This window comes from Takifugu rubripes, chromosome 9 (genome assembly GCF_901000725.2).
Source record: "Takifugu rubripes chromosome 9, fTakRub1.2, whole genome shotgun sequence".
Taxonomy (NCBI): Eukaryota; Metazoa; Chordata; class Actinopteri; order Tetraodontiformes; family Tetraodontidae; genus Takifugu; species Takifugu rubripes.
Window position 1 is genome coordinate 5,847,188 of NC_042293.1, and position 20,897 is coordinate 5,868,084.

Here is a 20,897-nt window from a genome sequence, read left to right on the forward strand (position 1 = left end):
AACAGAATTAGCTGCTTGCAAAAAAGCACCATTCAGTCTGGCGTTTTTCTGGGTTTTTTTATTTTAGAAAACTTCCAATCTTTTTTCATGCTTTTAATATTTATTTCATCTTTTCCTCCATGCAGCCTCTCTCAGGAAGGCAGTTTATGTGGTGAGGTTAGTGGGTGTTAGATTAGCTAATCGCCCAGATAAGGGTACAAAGACAGGAAGTACAACTGTCAAGTGAAGAGCTAAATCTGTAGCTGTATGTTACAGTAGCTAATCGGTGATGGCCTGAAGAGACCATGGTTGTCAACACTGGCAAAGCATTGTATCTGTGAATACAGAAGACCGAGAGCTATCGTGGAAAGATTTACATCTCTTTCTCTGTGTTCAAGGTAACGCTAGCATGAAAAAAGACAAATGAAAGAGTTTCTGCATCTCAGTCACAAACACCGCAGTTGTGTCAACAATCACAGGTGAAGAAAGTCACCAGGTAACACAGCAGGTGGCACCTTAACTCACCTGCAGGGGAACACGTCAGCTCATAGGTCAGCGGCGCTAAAGTTACACTTGAGAAGTGAACAAGCACCTCGAACTTTAAATGTACATGTTTAGAGGTCTGGAATCAGTAATTGCACTATTGACATGTGACCAGGAGATTTTACCTGTTCCCGTGGACGTGCGAGGCACAAAAGGCGTAGCTGTAGTGGAGCAGCGTGGGGTCGATCAGAGCGTTGTTCTCTGAATAATCCATCAGATCAGTCAGGTAGCTCAGGTGGCGATGGCAACCGCGGACGCCGTAACGAGCGCAGTACTCATCCAGGACGAACACCTGACCTGGACTGAACCAACCCTGCAGACACAACACGCAGATGATCTACTGGACCGTAACAGGCAAGCGTGCAGAGCCTCTGTGAGCTTTGGATGGCTCCAGACGGATGTGAGCACCTCACATCCTCAGATTTCCCCTCGTTGATCATGCTCGACAGGTGAACCTATGTCACCACAAACTTAATACCAGTCTGAGACAGAAATATCTGCTGCCATGTCCTCCTCCAGAGGAACCGTGATGGGTGAGCAGATGGGCCACACCTTCAACAGGTCATTCTGCTGGAACTGCTGCATTTTTGGCTTGTGACCACACACACTGAGAGCTGATGACCTCCACCCACATGCCTCCCTCCTGAACCTGCACATGAATGTGCACGAGCACAACCTTGTCAGAAAAGACTTTTAGAGCACTTTAAAAACTGTGGAGCCACTAAAACCTCCTTATGCTAATTAGCTCAGTCAGACTGCATGACATCGTTAAATTAGCCACCAAACTGCAGAGCTAATTAAGACTCCTGCCAGAGGCACACACACAAATTAACACCTCCACCAACAGTACACAGACATATACACACAGATACGCGCACACACAGACAGATACACATTCACACATACACACACTCACACACACAGGTAAAGAAGCATCAGAATGTTTCAGATGAAATCTCCTGTCAAGTATTATTTTAATGGAGGTCTAGTGGTCCTAGAAGCTCTTCTGGTTCTCATTCGAGCAGGAGAGCAGGTGGTTCTGGACCTTCAGAGGTGGGACAGTGGACTGGAACTTTAGCAGCACGCGGCAGGTCCAGACCTGCCGGGGAAGGGGTCCAGGCCACTGTTGAGAACCTTGGATATGCAGGTGGTGGTGGTGGTGTTTGGGGTTAGGTGATTGCCCAGATGATGATGATTTCTCTCTGGAAAATGAGTGGCGTACTTCAAAGGTGGTCTGAGGACAGCGGTTTCTTTATTTTCCGTGGATGCTGGCCAAACTTCTGTTTGCCGTTGAGGTTTTCTGGAGATGACAGATTTTTCTTCTGCACGTCTTTTAGTGCCTCCTCCATCTCCTCCTCCCTCACTCATCAGTTTGGTTTTTTCTCATCTTCATCTTTGTGTCCATCTGTGATTGCAGGCTAATAATATCACAACACACAGCGAGAGGAGGGGGGCTTGACGGCGACAGAGAAGCAACAAGATGTTCCTCAGTGACAAACAGATGGCAAACTCCAGTCTTGGCGTTGACCGCTCAATTAGCTGCTAACGAGCCGACTGTCTCGTCAGCTTCATCAGCCTCGGCTGCATGCCGACGCGTCCATGACCCCGAGAGGAGCGTAGATGGGATCTGTCAATCACTCAGCGTTTCCCTCCAGAATTTTCCTGGCTGATGACTCTTTTTCTCCAAATGTTCTCATGATCCTGATGGTCAGAGGGTTCTTTACACTGTCTTACAATGTCACACACACACCCACACATTAATTATGTTTCTGTGATGATAATTATTATAACTAGAGATCTATTTTGATCTCATAAATCGAGGCGAGGCGAGGCGAGGCGAGGAGAGGCGAGGCGAGGAGAGGATCAGTGGACCCACCAAGCAGGAGAAGGAGTCGTTCATGCGATGTTTCAGGGTGTATCGCTGTAAAGCTGCGAAGAGAGTGGCGTGGTCGAAGTGGGACGGCGCCGCTGACATCAGCTCTTCAACGCCCTGATGCTGCGAGAGGTCCACACCTGCACAGATGAAGGCAGAAGCTCTCAGACTTCCTGGATTACATAATCATCCACTTTAGAGGCATGCTGGGAAATGAGAGTTTCACTCATATGTAACAAAAGAGAATCAAAATAGAGCAATGTTTTTGCTCCAACCATGGCAGGATGGTCCCTGTTGTGCAGAGCATCACTACTGCCATACATGTGGAGCAAGCTTAGTGTCACAGCTGCATCAAAACAGCCAGTGTGATGGGCAGAAGTAAAACCAATAACCCATACTGGAATACATTAGTGTGCAAACTCGCCTCCTCATGTGAGTTGGCATTAACATGGCATCTAATACTTCCCACCTCGCTTGGCTACGAATGCTCTGTGAGGCTCTGCGGCGCTCTCAGCTGACTCAAAACATTTAGCCAACATGGCTGACAGGCGAGGAAATGACTGCAGGCAATTTGGAGAGAAACTTCAACTCCCAGAAGAGACCTCCTGAAGCCCCGCCACCACCCACTGTGACCTACATGGCAGCAAGATTCGGCCCTTTAAATTACAGCTGCCTTTTTTTGTTTTATTGTTAAAATTGTCAGACAAAACTGAAACATACATTTGGAACCAACTAAATATGTTAGAACGACCTTCATTTGATGGCTAATGTCTAACATAACTTATATATGTTGTCAACTGTTGCTGCATCTGACATTTATCAAAGATAATAGTGGAATAAGTGAGATGATAAACAAAGGATAATTACAGGAACACAACCATGTGCAGCACATGTGAAATGAATTGAAGCTACCAGTAACCAACATAAGCTAGCACAGATAAACCTTTGCCAGAGGTAGAAATAACAGAGCTTTAAAACGTTGGGCAGAGAAAAAATTGTAGTTTTCTAATTAAATCATTCATTCACCTTTTAATTGCATGACCAGCAAAAATATCAAAAATATAACAAAAATTATTGCATCAGACTAAGATTTAATGGAGAAAAACTAGATACAATCAAAAACAACCAGAATGAAGGACATGCTAAGCTAGGCTAGCCTTGGCTAACAGTCTTGCAAGCGTTTAAGACATGTGAGCGTTTCAAAAGTAAAAAGATAAATTAGTCAACATGTACCATTTCGGGTCAGGGGCAGAAGAATAAAGGCTGAAGTAAAAGCCAGCAATACAGAGGTGGCGGTGGCAGCACAGCGACCAGGCCTGAGCAAACACTGGTTCATTTACAGTCCTTTCAGGCATCCTGTTAATGGTTCCACCAAATCAAAAGCCTAACACTTTCTATTCTGCCTTCATCTGGGGGGGCACAGTCTGTAATGGGAAGGTTCTGAGTGGGACGCATGGCCCACAAAAGACCAAAGCTCGCCCGAGAATGCAGTGCTGCGGCGCCCCCGGCCTTGCGTCTCAGACCAGCATTAGCGTTTTTATCCACGCTGCCATTTTCGTTTGGACCCAGAGAAGCCTGCGAGGACTTTGAAAGTTTTGTTCCCCACCCCCACCAACACTCTGCTTTTGTCAACAAGAAAAAAAACACAGCAAAAGTGAAATCTTCACAATCAACTTCCGATCGATGCAGCGCTCCTTTTCTTTCCCTCCTTTCTTCTGACTCCGGCTGCCCTTTGGCTCCTGTGGCCTGCTTTCCCCGCTGTCTCATTCCGATGTAGGTCATTTTACATTCATTAGCTCCAAAACACCGATTGTCCTTAATGTAATTTGGAAAAAAGAAGTGAAGGAGGCGACTCTAAAGAAAAACGAGACAAAGAAATATAGATTAATGCCCATAACAAGAAAAGAGGGGCGGAGGGGGAGTATTGATTGGACTACACGCGCTGGAGGACAGATGCTGATTTGTGTCAAGACCAACTTTCAGCTATTATCTGGGGGCGGGGGTGTTGGGGGAGGGGCTGCGTGTGAATGAAAACAGGGACGGATGTCCACAGATGGTCTGGCCTGTTCCCTCTCATCAAAAACTCTTCCAATGCGCCAGAGAAACAGTGTCACTAATGCCTGGAACCGGATCTTCTTCTAGACTTGAGAACCAGCACAGCTCAGGTGAGATCAGATGGTTCCAGACCCTCCAACATGCCCAAGAATGCTGCTCTGCTCTCAAGTTACCTGTAGACAAAAAACTAGTCCCCGTTTGGGAAGCTCCCAAACTCCCTAAAGTAATATGTTGTGACCGACGGTATCAAACGCCGCCCTGAGGTGCAGTCGCACCAAGACTGTTGCCATTGGCTGTGTTTAAACACCTTGACAAAAGTCTGGGGCTGAAGAGCAGCCGGAACCTTGAGCAAAAGACACCAAAACAACCAGTAACAACCACACGGAGATGGAGCGAGCACGCTAACCACACCATGCCCGGCTACAACATTGTGTGTGTGTGTGTGTGTGTGTGTGTGTGTGTGTGTGTGGTGGGGGGGAGGGGGCAAATTCCCATCTTTGATGTCTTCATATCTACCCTGTCAGTATCGTCGTGGCAACAGTCACATCTATGTGACGTGCCGCTCTGAGAGGCAGAAGCGGTGGCGGCAGGTTATTGATGTGCAGCAGGAGGAGAAGTGTTTCAGTTTCAGGTGCACTGAGCTGAGCGATGTGACGTGATGTGTGTGTTGAAGCGTGACAGTGTACGCACGTTAAACACACATGTAGATGAACATTCAGACAGACAAGTGCGGCGGTGAGCGTCTGACTGAGCGGCTTCTTGTTGCTCCAGCCCAACTGGGGGAGAAGTTTGGGAAATGCAGCTGTGGTTTTAGAGGGTGGCAGGAATCTGCAGAAAGTTAAGCGAAGCAGAGGACCGACCAGCTGCCTCCTCACACAGCTGGCATGATCAATCAAGGTGGATCAATACAGGAAACAGACTCGTTCTGAATCCCCAGGTCACGATCCATCAGACCTTCAGCACGGTCAAGTGACCCACAGACAGGAAGTGACACAAATAAAGTTGGCCGACACGCCGCTGCCTGTACATTGAAAACTGACTGACTGGTTAGAGAATGATTGGACACACGTTCTGACGCAAATGTTCTGGCGCAGTGGTGTCGGTGCTGAAGGAGCACCACACACACACACACACACACACACACACACAGCCATACAAACACACACACTCACACAGACGCATACACGCACACTCATACAGACACGTATAAACACAGACATACATTCACACACACTCATGGACACACGGATACACACCCACTCACACAGACACATAAACACAGACAGACATTCACTCTCACACATCTACACACACACGCACACACAGACGCATATATGCACACATTCACACAAACACATGGACACATACACTGACACAGACACACATTCACACACTCTCTCACACACACACACACAGACAGACACACACTCACACCGACACACGCATATGCACACTCGCACACTCACAGACACATACACACAGCAATACATACACAGACACATACACACAGAGACACAAACACTTAGCACCCAGTTAAGAGCTATTTCAGGGACATTTCCACTTCCTCGTGCCCAGCGTGTCATCACCTCTCACCATTAGTGTGTCAGTCTGTTCCATTAAAAGCTAAAGAGCGCAGTGGCAGTGAGGATGAGATGGCACCATCAGTGCCCAGCATGATGCGCTACATGTGACAACGGTCCGACAGCTAATAAATGAAATGATTTGTGATTGAAGGAGAACAGGAAGGCTGCAGTTATAGGTGAAGGTAGAACAAAGAAGCAGAGAGAGCGCCAGACAGGAGAGATGAACCAGTTTCTATGTAAAGTCTCCCTGACATCCACAGGAAGACACGCATGACTTAATCTCCCATGACCAAAGTTTGCTGGTCCCAGGTCAGAAGGTGCAGCTGCTTCCTTTCCCATCAGCACTGTTCTTGTACCACAAAGAGAGATTACATTTATTTCCTTTAAGTCCTATGACACCTTAAATATGTCAAATGCTATGATCCTAACAATGTTAGTAACCTCACATGAAATAGCCAGATTCTTTATGTCATATATGATCTAAGTGTGTGCTCAGCTGCAGTTTAAAGGCTCTCTGCACTCACTTATTCTGTCTCTGAAACCAAGACAACATAGAAGTTCCCAATGTGTTTCTGTTTTCTGAGAGCCTTTTGGGCGGGACTTAGGAAGAGGTCAATTGCAAGCAATGGAGTAGGCGGGGCTTATTTTAATCCTGCTATTAGCCTCTAGTGGCCTCTAGAGCCACAAGAGACACAACATGACTGCTTTCAACACCTTCTATCTTTTGATAAATCAGGAGCGTTTTTCTCTGAGGACGTTGGAGACTGTTCCACTTTCCACCAGGGGGTAGACCTTGGCTGCTTCTCAAAGAATAAATGTGAACATACTCATGGGGGGTGCTGGGTTCAGGGATCCTCCGCTGCGGTTGGACATTCTGTTCTGTAGTGGTGGAACTGGTTTGTGAGACTGTCCTGTGGCCCGGTACATGGCCTGAACCCACATCATGCGGTCCTGTTCATCATCACAGGCGAATGTCACCAGATCACCCTCTCGCACGGCGTTGAAGAACACCCGGCCGCCCTTCAGGCCTGACAAAGGAGGAGGACCAGGAAGTGATGTCACAACCACATTTACCCCTTACAAAATCCTGTGTGTTTAAGTGTGTGTGTGTGAGTCTTAGTTTGTGTATGTCTCAGTGTCTCTGTACCCGTTTGTGGGTTGCAGTAGTCCACTGTGTACCCCTCCATCTGCATTAACTCCTGAGGTTCTGCCTTTTTCTGTCTGTAGCTGCACATGGCGAAGGTATACTGACTTACCTGACAGAAAATTTGATTATTGACACAATCTGTCACTCTGTAGAATCAATCAATGATGTTTTCACCTGAACGAGGACAAAGTATCGTCTCTTCCAGCGTTTCCAGACTCTCTGACCAAGAGCAAACAAGTGTCTGCAAAACACACACACACACAAAACCTTCATCATCCTCACCTTCATCATCATTTATGCTCATATTCACAATTATTTAGGATAAGACTAAAGATATATTTTTAAATACATTTTTGAAGCCAAATTAATTAATTGTCATATACTTCATAGAGTTGGAAAATGAAGGAATGAAGCAGATGAGGTTAATACTGCGCTATTACTGAGGTTATTACGGGTTTTTTGGTGTGTTATTTTGTTGTTACGCACCAATTACGAACAGATCAAATTCCTTTGATCCGACTCTGATTCCTATGGAAGTCGGACACTGACCTCTGCTGACCATTTTCAGAATTACACACATTAGCTTTGAATTGTTTACTTTCGCTGTTTGACTAAAGACAAACTGACTTTGATGTTTGAAAAATGTTTCATAAATTAGATTTAGATGTATATATTATAATATGTATATATTATATATATATATGCTTATAATATATGCTGTATATATGCTTATAACGTTCTAATCTTATTTGTATTTATTTATTCTGTTTCTATACTTTGTAAATACAAAACCTAGTCTACAGTTATATTAATCCACGTTAGGCTGCTACTACAATTGAATTTCCCTACGGGGATGAATAAAGTACATCTTGAATCTTGAATCTTGAATTGACTGATTGAAATTGAAGCTTCATAGTTTTTGAAGTTACTGAAATGACTGAAATGTTTGTTCATTCTTCCATCAGCAGTGGAAAGATCAAAGCTTCTTCATCATGGATGAGTGGATGAATGGGCCCCTCAGAACGTCTAGAAGGATCCAGAACCTGCTTGGATCATATGACCGACTCACCCGCTGTGTTTCATGTTGGGGGGTTTGTCCATGCAGACCGCCAGCTTGATCTTCAAGTCTGTGTCCTGGCTGTTCTTGGGAATCACCATGTTGTGGAACTCGGCCTGCTTTGGCCCGTTTGTGGTTGGATTAAGGACCACCTGAGGGAGTGCAGAATGGGTTAGAACTCTGCCGTTGTGTCGACTCAATCGTGTTCAAACAAGTCAAAAATGATGAAAATCCAGATCTTTTAAAAATGAACAACATTAGGAATAAAAACACATTAACAGAAACCAATATCCATCTTCTGTTCACACCATCAGAGAACGTCTATGTTCTGGTGGGTGAACGTGGTGCCAGCAGCAGGCATCAGGTGAACACAAGCTCTCCTGCTTGCTACACGGTAACTGTGCTACGGACACTAACACTGCTGACTGGGATGTGTGTGTGCTTCTGTGGAGGTGGGCTCACCCGGCCAAGTTCCTTGTCCTCCAGAGCCAGGACCCCGGTGCTCTCAGTGAAGAGCTTTACTTTGACAGATGGCAGTGGGTGAGTCGTGGTGAAGTCACCCTGAGTCCCCCACCTGAAAAACACCTCAATCACAATGTTCAAAAACATTTTCACTCTGAAAACAAAGGACAACAGTGGGCCAAGAGGACCTACAGGGACTTTTAATGGCCTACCGGGACTTTTTCTGGCAAACTGGGACTTTCAACGGCCTACTGGGACTATTTATGGTGTATCAGGACTAATGGGACTTCTCTGGAGCTCATTGCAGCCCATCCTCTTGTGTTTTTCTCTAAGGGGTTAGCGATAGTTCTACTCCCACAAGTATGCAACATTAATCTGTGTCAAATGGTGCACGCCATGTGCCTGTCTATGCATAATGAAGTCTCACAGAGCCTGCTCTAAAGGACATGAAGAAGAAAAAATCTGGCCAAAGATGAAGGTCAGATTAACTTGAGAAAAAACTGAAATATGTGTTAGAATTTCACGCCTTGGGTCAGATAGTAATCAGAATGTTGTCGCAGCTCCAAAGAGAACAAAGAGAAGCTGGGCCATAGTGAAGACAACGATGGACAGTCAGATATTAATGTTTCTAAATGCACGTAAAGAGTAGCCCACTGGCAGTAGCCTGTCTGCCTGTTGGCATCGACGTCAACAACATTAAAGTCCCTCACAGGGAGGAATGGCCAGATCACTACAGACCACTATGGGGCCAGTATTCCAGGGCACAAACACTCAGAAATGCCTTTGAGACATTCCTCTGAATAAGAGGAGTAACAGCATTTATTTTCTCACTTTAAGTGCTGACAACAGCAACCTTAGCACTGCAGCACTGTATGAAGATCTGGTCATCTGTAATCTCAGGTGCTGAATAAAAGAATATTAAGGTTTTAATAAAAAGTTAAAGGAAGAGATGATGACATCACAGAGTTGTTGGATAGAAATAGAGGGAAGCTTGGGGCCCCGCCTGGCTGGGATAAAAATCTCCTTAACTAACAGCAGGGGGCCGTGAAAGGGCAGCCTCATTACCTCGAGGACCCCCTGCTATCGCCAAACTCCACCTCAGGTCATGAACTAAAGGAACAAAACTGAATTCCTCTATCTGCACTCTGAAGAGACCTAGTTTGATTTCTACCACCTGCTGAGTTCTCTAGCTGCTTCACCGTGGTGGGAACATTTAGACGATCAGCAACCGGAATTCTGGTCTATAATGAGGACCACAGGAGGCTTGGGTTTGTGCTGTTTGTTGTTTTACGGTGAATCATAACCAGATTAATGTTATTCTGCCTACAAACATGCTGAGGTGATGAAGATGAGGAACTGACTGAGGTCTGGAGGCTTCTGCCTGGTCCGTCTGCAGTTTCTCTCCTCCCTCCACCTCCATGGTGCAGTAAACAACCCGGTTTGGGGCCAAAGAATTCAGACCCTGAACTTCCACAATCACAATCTGGAAAAGAAAATCTCACTTTAACTCCAACGATGGTAAAAAGAGACTCAACAAAGCAAAGTTTTTGCAGGACACAGTGAAGAACCCATCTGTGACCTCCTGACTGGACTCCAGTGATGATAATGGATGCTTCCTCAGCTACTGACCTCCAGGTTGAAGGACAGAAGGACATCAGACTTGGACAGGACCTCTCCCTCCTCTCCAATGTCCAGGAAGGAGTTGTTGAGTGAGGAGCGCTTCAACCGCTGTTTGAAGTCCGGGCCCCCTTTAGCCACTGGCAGACTCTCAAGGTTGGCCATGAGCAGGTTGATGGATGAGTGCAACTCCTCCACATACAGAGACTCCATGTCTGCCGACACAAACCTGGGAAATCTCTTCTCCTAGAAAGTTTAGAATTTTTCAGGTTCTTCTGGAATCATCTCAAATGCCCAGAAGCATAAATCAATAATCTGTTTTGCTTCAGCACCAAGTAAATGAGATGATTTTCTGCTGTTGCCGTATGAACTGATTATAAGTCTGTAAAATTACAGACATTCACTCTTAAAATCACTGCCATTTTATCCAGCCAATCAACTAGTCAGCAGTCAGCAAATGCAGTAACCTTCCAGGATCTCACCCTGGAGATCTTCTCAGCCAGCTGAAGACGCCCATCAAGCTCTCTGCGAATCTGTGCCGCCTGCTCATCTGTGCTGTCCAACTGAGAGAGGAAACACAAATGATGTCATCAGTCACATGGTCCTGCTTCTTCCCATCTACCATGACTGGTTTTCTTGGTGGCAAAAAAATGTACAAATCAAAGTTAGCATTGATGAATGATTACATCTGACTCAAAGAACTGATGGCTGCAGTTTCTATGTGGGCCACCAGCTGCTGCTGCAACAATGCTGACACCGTGTGGAAGGGGGAGAAGGAGTAAAGAAGTGTCTGTGGTGCTTCGAAATGTCAGACAGAGGAAAATTCCTGCTGAGGTGGATGCTTCTGTGCTCGCCCCTGGATTCAGCTCCTCTTTCACTCCTCACGCCACAACCTTAAAGGTCTCGATCAGGAATGAGGATTGAGCCAGTAGTATGCCACACAACGTGGCATACTACCTACATTTACTGTTACCATGGCAACCGATGCTCAGCACACAACCTGAGATTTAAACAGCTGGAAAAGAATTACAGGTACCCCTACAGCAAAAAGGTTCCATGTTCGAATCCCCCGTTTCTGTGTAGAGTTTCATTTTCTGTGTGTGTTTGTGTGTTCTCTCTGGCTCCATCCACAGTCCACCGACTTGCATGTGGGGTGAACCGGTGGCTCTGAACTGGCCCCAGGTGTGATTGTGAGTTGGCTGTCTGGATGTCGGCCCTTCAGTGAACCGACAGCTAGCAGTAGAAGATGGTTGGTTGGACACATAGATGATGGATAGATGGATGATGGACAGACAGATGATGGACAGACAGACAGATGATAGACAGATGGATGGATGAACAGATGGATAATTGATAGATGGATGTTGAACAGGTGGCCAGATGGATGGTGGACAGACAGATAATGGACAGATGGATAATGGACAGACTGATGGTGGACAGATGGACGGTTGGACAGATGGATGTGGACCGATGGATGCCTATTGTATCTGTTTGCAGTAGTTATGTCACAGCTCCATTCCCCCAGTTCCCTCCTGTCCCTCTGCCTCAGTAATTTTCCACTCTCCCTGCCTCTGCTCCACTCTACCTGCCAGCCACTCCCACCCCATCAGCTCAACTCCACTCACCTGCAAGCACAGCTGCAGTCGATTCCCAATCAGCCCTGCTTATAAGCCTCCCCTGCACTCTCACTCTTTGCCAGATTGTTCTTCTGCGTTTCCATGCAAGACTCTCCAGCACTTCTTACCTGCCTGACCTCCTGTTGCCAAACCTGTTTGCCTCTAACCTGCCTGTCTCCCGGTAAACTCACCAGCCTTCCGTCCCTGACCACGACTTCAGCGTTTCTGGTTCCTGTCTGCTCACCTGGTCCTGAATTCTCCGCCTGGCCCCAACTTCCCTGCTGCTCGTCCCCAGTCTGCTCTGCTGCATCGTCGGCCTCATCTCCTGTAAGCCCCTTTCTGTCACTCCTGCCCGCTGTAAACGGAACTGTACAGTTCCGAGGGTTCTCGTCCTCCCCCTCGGTTCTGCTTTCTGGCTCTGCTCAACCCAATCCCCGAGCCTTAACCCCATAGACTTTGTGTGGGCCCTGAGCCTGAAGAACGGACTGAGCCTGAAGAACGGACTGTTTCCTCCTGGTCATTACCAACGGTCCCAGCTTTCCAGAGTGCTGCTTTTGGGTCCAAATTGCACCCGTCACAGTACAATCTGGCCAAACATGGACCCAGCACACTCGTCATCACCTCAGTCTTGCTTGGACCAGGTGGAGGGAAGGCTCTAACAATTCGAGGCCCAGCTAGCCTTCAATGCTGCAGAGGCTCGGCAGACGGCATCGGCCTTGGAGCAGGCATTAACTTCAATAGCCACCCAGGTCCAACAGCTGACATCTCAGTGTCACAACCGGCCGCTCCTGTACCTGCTCCAGCTCCTCCTCCTCCGGTTCCTGCTCTCCCACCAGGCACTGCTCCAGAGCCCCAGGTGGGAGCCCCAGAGCGTTATTCTGGGGACCCTGAGGGCTGCAATCCGTTTCTGACGAACTGTTCTATCCTATTTGCTCTACAGCCCTAAACCTTGGCCTCAGAAGCGGCAAGGGTCGCCTTTACCATCAATCACCTGACTGGCAGAGCACACCTGTGGGGAACGGCAGAGTGGGAGAGGGGCACGCCGGCCTGTTCCTCCTTCCAGGCTTTCTCTGCTGAACTTCATAAAGTTTTTGGACCTGTTTCTCTGGGCCCGGATGCTGCCGGGGGACTTATGAGCCTGAAGCAGAGGAGTCGGCCCATTGCCGACTACGCTATTGACTTCCGTACCCGGGCCCGTCTTAGTGACTGGAACTCAGCAGCCCAGTGTGATGCCTTCCTCAATGGGCTAGCGCCATACATTAAGGGAGAGTTGGTTTCCTTTGATCTTCAGGGGGCCATGGTCTTCACCAAGTTGGATCTCCGCAATGCCTACCACCTAGTCCGGATCCGGGAGGGGGACGAGTGGAAGACTGCCTTCAACACACCCACTGGACACTATGAGTACCTGGTCATGCCTTTCGGCCTTACTAATGCACCGGCCGTATTTCAGCCGCTCATTAACGACATTTTAAGAGACATGCTCAACAAGTTTGTGTTTGTCTGCCTAGATGACAACTTGATCTTCTCCCGGTCCAAGGAGAAACATGTGCATCATGTCCAGGCCGTCCTCAAACGCCTGCTGGAGAACTCTCTGTTAAAGCCTAGAAGTGCGAGTTCCATGCTACCTCCGTCTCTTTCCTGGGGTACATCATCAGTCAAGGTAGCGTAGAGATGGACCCCACCAAGGTCTCTGGCGTCACCTCCTGGCCCATTCCCAAGTCCCGGAAACAGCTGCAACGGTTCCTAGGGTTCGCCAACTTCTACCGAAGGTTCATCCGGGGATACAGCACCGTGGCCGCTCCACTCACTACTCTCACCTCCTCCAAAGTACCCTTCCGTTGGTCCCAGGCTGCTGAGGAGGCATTCCAGAACCTAAAGCCCCGGTTCACCTCAGCTCCCATTCTCCTGGTTCCTGATCCTGAAAGGCAGTTCATAGTAGAGGTGGATGCTTTTGATGTGGGGTCGGAGCCGTTCTCTCTCACTGCTCTGCTGATGACCAGAAAATGCACCCCTGTGCCTTCTTCTCCCGACGTCTGTCTCCGGCAGAAAGGAATTATGACATTGGGAACCGAGAACTGTTGGCGGTGAAACTGGCGTTGGAGGAATGGCGTCACTGGTTGGAGGGGACTAAATTGCCCTTCCTGGTTTGGACGGACCACAAGAACCTAGAGTACATCCATTCGGCGAAGAGACTGAACTCCCGTCAGGCCAGGTGGTCCTTGTTCTTTACCAGATTCAACTTTTCCCTCTCCTATCTGCCGGGCTCCCGCAACGTCAAGCCTGACGCTCTATCGCCAGTTCTTGGGAACAGAAGACACTGCCCTTAACCCGGACACCATTCTCCCTGCTCCCTGAGAGGAGCGTGTAAAAGCTGCCTTGGAGAATCAGCCTGGTCCCAGCTCCTATCCTCCTGACCACCTGTTTGTCCCGGTGGGTCTGACGTCCTGCAATGGGCTCCCGGCTCACTTGTCACCCAAGTATTCAGCGCACTAAAGAGGTCCTGCAACGACGGTTCTGGTGGCCCACTTTAGAGGACACAAGAGAGTTTGTCAACGCCTGCCTGATCTGTAGCCAGCACAAATCCTCCTGCCAGGCCTCTGCTGGTTACCTGCAACCTCTGCCTGTGCCACATCGGCCCTGGTCCCATATATCACTGGACTTTGTTACCGGTCTGCCACTGTTGGGCGGATTCACCACTATCCTGACAGTGGTAGACCGTTTCAGCAAGATGGCCCACTTTGCGCCCCTACCCAAGCTTCCATCGGCCAAGGAGACTGAACTAGTTCTGCAGCACATATTTCGGCTCCACGGCCTTCCGTCTCTGATCGGGGTCCCCAGTTCACGTCCGTATTCTGGTGGGAGTTCTGCAGCCTCATTGGGGCCACCGTAAGCCTGTCCTCTGGGTTCCATCCCCAATCCAACGGCCAATCGGAGAGGATGAATCAGGAGATGGAGACGGCACTTTGCTGCATGGCGTCCAGACACCCCTCCACTTGGTCCAAGCAGCAACTGTGGGTAGAATATGCCCACAGCACCCTAACCAACTCCGCCACTGGACTTTCTCCCTTCCAGTGAGCCTACGGCTTCCAGGTGCCGCTGTTCCCTGCCCTGGAGAAGGAAGCTTCCTGTCTGTCCATCAAGGCCTTTATCCACCGTTGCCGCCAGACCTGGACCCAGGCTACGACAAGCTGACGTTACGACGGCCGCCAACCGCCATCGTTCCCAGGCTCCCAATTACCTGGTGGGCTAGAAGGTATGGCTCTCGACCCGAGACCTTCCCTTAAGGGTGGAGTCCAAAAAGCTGGCTCCTAAGGTCATCGGGCCATTTTTAATTTGTCATCAACCCTGCGGCTGTCAGGCTTAAGCTGCCCGTGCCATGCGGCTCCACCCAACCTTCCATGTCTCCAGGATCAAGCCGGTTCGAGAAAGTCCATTAATGCCTGCTTGTCAGCCGCCACCACCTCCACGGATCATTGATGGGGGTCCAGCCTTCACAGTTCGCTGCCTGCTGCGCACCCACCGCCGCGGAAGGGGTCTCTAGTATCTCGTGGACTGGGAGGGATACGGCCCAGAGGAGAGGTCATGGGTCCCGGCCCATCACATCCTGGATGCGCAGCTCATCCGCGAGTTCCATCGATATCACCCTCACCAGCCCTCCAAGATCCCCACTGCTGGTGGGTGCGCCAATTTAGAGACTGTCCTCCCTGAAGAGAAGGGGCCATCCTCAGGGGAAGACGACTCGGAAGAATTTTAGCCCTCCTCCAGGCCCCTTCCACCCACCCGGCTCGGCTTGGACTTTGTTTTTGGGACGTCAGGGGCCGTCCCTTGAGTTCCCTCCTGTCCCTCTGCCTCAGTAATTTTCCACTCTACCTGCCAGGCACTCCCAACCCGTCAGCTCAACTCCACTCACCTGCAAGCGCAGCTGCAGCCGATTCCCAATCAGCCCTGCTTATAAGCCTCCCCTGTACTCTCACTCTTCGCCAGATAATTTTTCTGCGTTTCCATGCAAGAGTCTCCAGCACTTCTTACCTGCCTGACCTCCTGTTGCCAAACCTGTTTGCCTCTAACCTGCCTGCACTGCCTGTCTCCCGGTAAACTCACCAGCCTTCCGTCCCTGACCACGACTTCTGCCTCAGCGTTTCTGGTGCCTGTCTGCTCACCTGGTCCTGACTTCTCCACCAGGCCCCGACTTCGCTGCTGCTCGTCCCCAGTCTGCTCTGCTGCATCGTCGGCCTCATCTCCTGTAAGCCCCTTTCTGTCACTCCTGCCTGCTGTAAACGGAACTGTACAGTTCCGAGGGTTCTCGTCCTTCCCCTCGGTTCCGCATTCTGGCTCTGCTCAACCCAGTCCCCGAGCCTGAAACCCATAGATTTTGTGTGGGCCCTGGGCCTGAAGAACGGACTGTTTCCTTGTCTGCGTTCCAGTTTGCCCGTGTACTAATAAAGGTCATTACCAACGGTCCCAGCTTTCCAGAGTGCTGCTTTTGGGTCCAAATTGCACCCATCACAAGTTAAAAGCTTGAGATCATTCATCTCACAGATAACATAAGAAATTGTGCTACTGTACCATCAAGTTTAGAGTTTGGTGGGCGGGGCCAGGATGGAGGTCTCCCTGGACAATACCCACAGAAGATGGTTCTCATTTGTCAGCTCGTCAAAATGCAGCTGCTGAGCTTGAGGACCATAAAGTTACCATAGAGCCATGTTTGCTGAGCAAGCAGAAAGAATGCGTGAGGAGCAGAACCATCTCCAGTGACAGCAGATTAAAAAGCCCGTGATGGGAACTGCCCTAGAGCCAGACACAAGCGGAACCATAGATAAGGACTTTCCTTTGAAGGGTCCGGCAAATCATTGCTTGCTTACTTAGGTTATGCCTCCCTTCATGAAAGCCAAGAACAGAAACTGAAGAGGCGGAATGCTGGGAAGGAACATTCTTCATCTCAGATGGGATTAGAAGGGGACAGAAAGGGAGGAGGAAAAAGACAGAGGGAGGAGGAGGAGGAAAAGGGAGGGGGGAAAAAAAAAAAAAGAGGGAGGATGAAGAGAGGAAGAGTGGGAAGGAGGAAGAGGAGAAGGTTGTGATGTTATCAGGAGGTATGGATCAATACTGTCCATCCTTTGCTATGTACAATGAAAACAAATAGACAAAATTATGTTTGGTAACTCTGCTTCTGTGGAGGCCTCGTCTTCACTTTCTGTTTCTGTGTGAATGTTCAACTTTGACCTGTAGGTGGGTGGAGTCTCTGCAGCTCTACACATGGACTCTGGGAATATTTGCTTAACTCTGAATGCCTGATAGGTTCTCTTAGAAGAAAATAATCACATCCCACACAGGTTTGAAGCCAGGTCAGAAAGTTCTGTATCCATGACAGGACAGCAGGCCTTCAGAGAACTTGCAGCAAACCTCCAAGATCAAGTGTTTTCATCTGAGCTGGAGTCATAGAAATACCACACGCCCAGGGTTCAAAGCCATATTTCTGGTTGTAAAGATGAGAAGGCTGCACACTAAAGAAGAACCTCGCACTCTTCTGTGGAACCAGAGTGTGTGTGAGACCTGTGTCAAACCTACCTGACAGGCATTGTACAGCAGTTGGTGCTCAAATTTGCGGATGCCGAGGATCTGCTGGAACATCTCATACAGCTGCTCCTTGCTGAGGATGAGCTCCGACACAACGCTGAGGTGCACCCTTTGTGGCTGCCGTCTCATGTTCTCCTCACCTCTGTAGATAGCGTCATACTTTGCAATCCAGGAGCTCAGCACTGTTTCTTTGCTCAGGCCGTCAATCTCAGGTAAGCTCCGGACACGACGCTCAATATTCTTCTTGAAGACCTCACGGAAGTCATTGGCTGAGCAGCCTCCGCTCTGAACCATCCGGGAAACACGCTCGCTCTTGAGGAAACCCTGTCAGAAACAGACACACCACCATGACTTCTAGAAGACCGAGGAACACCACCCCACCAAACCCTCAGAAAACATCCAAACACTTCAAATCAGAGCTGCTGCTCCTTCACATTTAGAGGAATCAGCTGAGGTGGCTCGGGCACCTGTTTCAGATGTCCCCTGGACACCTCCCTAGGGAGCACTATTTTGGTTTAAGATGATGTGGTGTTACCTGGTCACGATATTATTCTTCTGCGAAGAGCTGCTCAATCAGGGTGACCCACCCTGTCCTGCAGGCTAGATCATGTCTGAGCGCTCATGATTTTATTGATATATCCAGGTCAGCCTGTGGGCCAACCTGATCTGTCTTCTTACTGGTAGAAACCAGAGCACCCAGAGGAAACCCACACTGCCTCACAGCAAGAAGTTGCTGTGAGGCAGTAGTGCTAACCAGCATGCTGTCATAGTGTCCCAGCTGCAGGAATCTGATGGTCAAACATAGGCTAAGCACATACAACCGTCCTGGATGAGGCTGATGATTGGTCAACAGAAAGTCAACATGTAGATCTTCACCCAACAGTTACATAACGCCAGGAGTCCTGCAGCAAGGATGGAGACAGCCTGAACCGAGTGCACCGCTCGATCAAATCAAATTAATCTTTATTTATATAGCGTCTTTTACAATCAAAATTGTTTTAAGGCGCTTTCCAGAATCCCAGGGCCTAACCCCAGACAAGCAACAGTGGCAAGGAAAAACTCCCCTTTAACAGGAAGAAACCTTGAGCAGGACCAGGCTCATGTAGGGGGACCCTCCTGCTGATGGCCGGCTGGGTAGAGAGAGAGGAGAGGGGGGAGGACAGGTAGAGGATAGAATGGAGAGGAGAGGAGATGAGAGGAGAGGACGGGCACAGAGCACAGAAACACATACAAAAATACACTATTTATGCAAGCCGCCGGTTGAGTGGGTCAGCGGGGCCAGAGGTCATCATGCAGCTTCGAAGGCGGCGATACCTGTAAATGAATACAGAAGGGGAGGGGGGGGGGGGCAGAAAAACTACACAAGAATCAGCATAACTAGTCTACTTGATGAGGAGGAGAGGAGAGGAGAGGAGAGGAGAGGAGAGGAGAGAGGAAACCATGACCCAGTGGGGTGACAGAGGCCTGTCAGGTGATCATGTTTCTGGACCCCGGCAGCCTTGGCCTATAACAGCATAGCTAAGATGTTAACCTGATGATTAGATGACCCCCTAAGTAGGATAATTTGTCTGTCTATGATAGTAACTGGAACTACAGAATTACCATAATTTCCGGACTATAGAGCGCACCGGATTTTAAGCCGCAGGTATCCCACGTAGTAATATGAAAAATTAGATCGAAAACATTCAGTACGGTATATGTTTTTATTACCGTAAGAGACGAGTCACGGACGAGTGACAGACAGGTAAGAAACAACAGCCACTCTTTTCACTTGTATGTTTATACAGAGACCTTAAATCCAATTTTTATCACTTCAGGATTTTTTACCTTTTCTTTTAATTTAATCCGCTTAGCAACATAAACAAATATATTCTACCGGTAAATGCTTTTTTATTCTAACGGTGTCTGTAATGCAGCTACCTTGAAATATACATTTGTATCAGCTACACACAAATTACGTTGTTTATGCTTTTTTACTCAAACAATGAACAATCTAAAACTCCCCGATGGCCCACCTCTAAAATCTTCTATTTTCATCGTGGTGGCGATTGCTTTTGCCTTCCATCTGAGTTGTACAGCGTAAACACCGCGGCCGCCTGCTCTCTGTGTGTTGACCCAGTCTTCCAGAAAGTTTTCAAGCTCGGGCCACCTGCGATGTTTACGTCTAAAAGCTTTTGTCGTCTTTTTGCTTTGGATCAGTTCTTCAGGCTGGCATCTCCACCTTCTCGCCATTGATTACCGTAATGTATGCCAAGATTACGTGTGGCAGCTCAATTTCCTTCTTCAACCGCCAGAGTGATCGCTTTTAACTTAAAAGTCGCATCATAAGCTTTTCTTCTAGTATTTTCCACGTTGATGAGGGTTAGTAAAAATGACTGATTCACAATAGTTGTAAGAACTATCAGAATAAGCCGCAGTGTTTAAAATGTAGGAGAAAAGTAGCAGCTTATAGTCCGGAAATTACGGTAGTAAGAATAAACGTTTTCAAAGAGGTAGGTTTTAAGTCTGATCTTAAAAGTAGAGATGGAGTCAGCCTCCCATACCTGGACAGGGAGCTGGTTCCATAGCAGGGGGGCCTGGTAGCTAAATGCTCGGCCCCCCATACTACTCCTAGAGACTCTGGGAACCACAAGTAGACCAGCATTCGATGTAACACAGGAGTTCTGAGGTTTTGAGTTCTGAACCTTTAACATGCAACAGGAGGATTCTAACACCTCCAATGACGTCACATATCTGGAGGCTGCTACAAGTGTTAGGGCGTCTAAACCAGTTCTTTATTGAGAAAGACCTGGTTGATTAGACATTTTACTCAACACGTTATCTTTGATCTCAACAAAAGACAACAATAGACAGGTGGACATCTAACGTGGTTAATGAACTGCCACTCTTCCATCAGTCCACCCACCAGCCACCCAGCATCATGAAATAATTACCATCTAATATGAGTCAAAGTCAGGACAGAAGACATTCTCAAGGTGGTCACACTGTTAAGCATGGAATGTGCTACAGGAGTGTTGACAACATATCAAACAAAAGGATCCGGAACATCTGATAGATCTTATACTAATAGCACGCTGCTAACCCCACATATCCTCCACATATCTGTGTTTATTATGTCTGAACAATTCATACTGGAGAATTCATGAATCACAAGGTCTCTGCTGCCACAACGATTATTCTGAAACACAGGAAATGAAAATCGTTAGCATTATTCTCCAACAGAACCATCATCGGGGTGGTTCAGATGGCTCTGTGGGTGCTCTGGTTTCAACCGACCCTCCTTCAGACACAAATGTCAGCAATTATTACTAATGAATCGATGAGCCCCCCTCTACCTCCGCTTTCAGATTTGACTGAATTATTTACACACCAGCAGATGCCCCCTGAG

The 20,897-nt window shown here is 48.2% G+C and overlaps 1 protein-coding gene across 13 annotated transcripts in view; it reads right to left on the reverse strand.

Moving 5' to 3' along the window:
• cadps2 (Ca++-dependent secretion activator 2) overlaps positions 1-20,897 on the reverse strand; it is a 54,821-nt gene that overhangs the window by 22,972 nt on the left and 10,952 nt on the right. For all 13 annotated transcript variants that reach the window (XR_003889668.1, XM_029842243.1, XM_029842247.1 and 10 more), the window contains exons 3-13: positions 17,501-17,833; positions 10,799-10,879; positions 10,329-10,562; positions 10,061-10,182; positions 8,700-8,811; positions 8,250-8,389; positions 7,355-7,421; positions 7,181-7,289; positions 6,861-7,061; positions 2,399-2,535; positions 648-835 (exon numbers count right to left, since the gene is read on the reverse strand). Coding sequence is in view for 12 of the 13 variants with exons in the window: in XM_029842243.1 (XP_029698103.1) it covers positions 648-835; positions 2,399-2,535; positions 6,861-7,061; positions 7,181-7,289; positions 7,355-7,421; positions 8,250-8,389; positions 8,700-8,811; positions 10,061-10,182; positions 10,329-10,562; positions 10,799-10,879; positions 17,501-17,833 (1,724 nt within the window). In the remaining variant the exon portion in view is untranslated. The remainder of the gene's footprint in view (positions 1-647; positions 836-2,398; positions 2,536-6,860; positions 7,062-7,180; positions 7,290-7,354; positions 7,422-8,249; positions 8,390-8,699; positions 8,812-10,060; positions 10,183-10,328; positions 10,563-10,798; positions 10,880-17,500; positions 17,834-20,897) is intronic.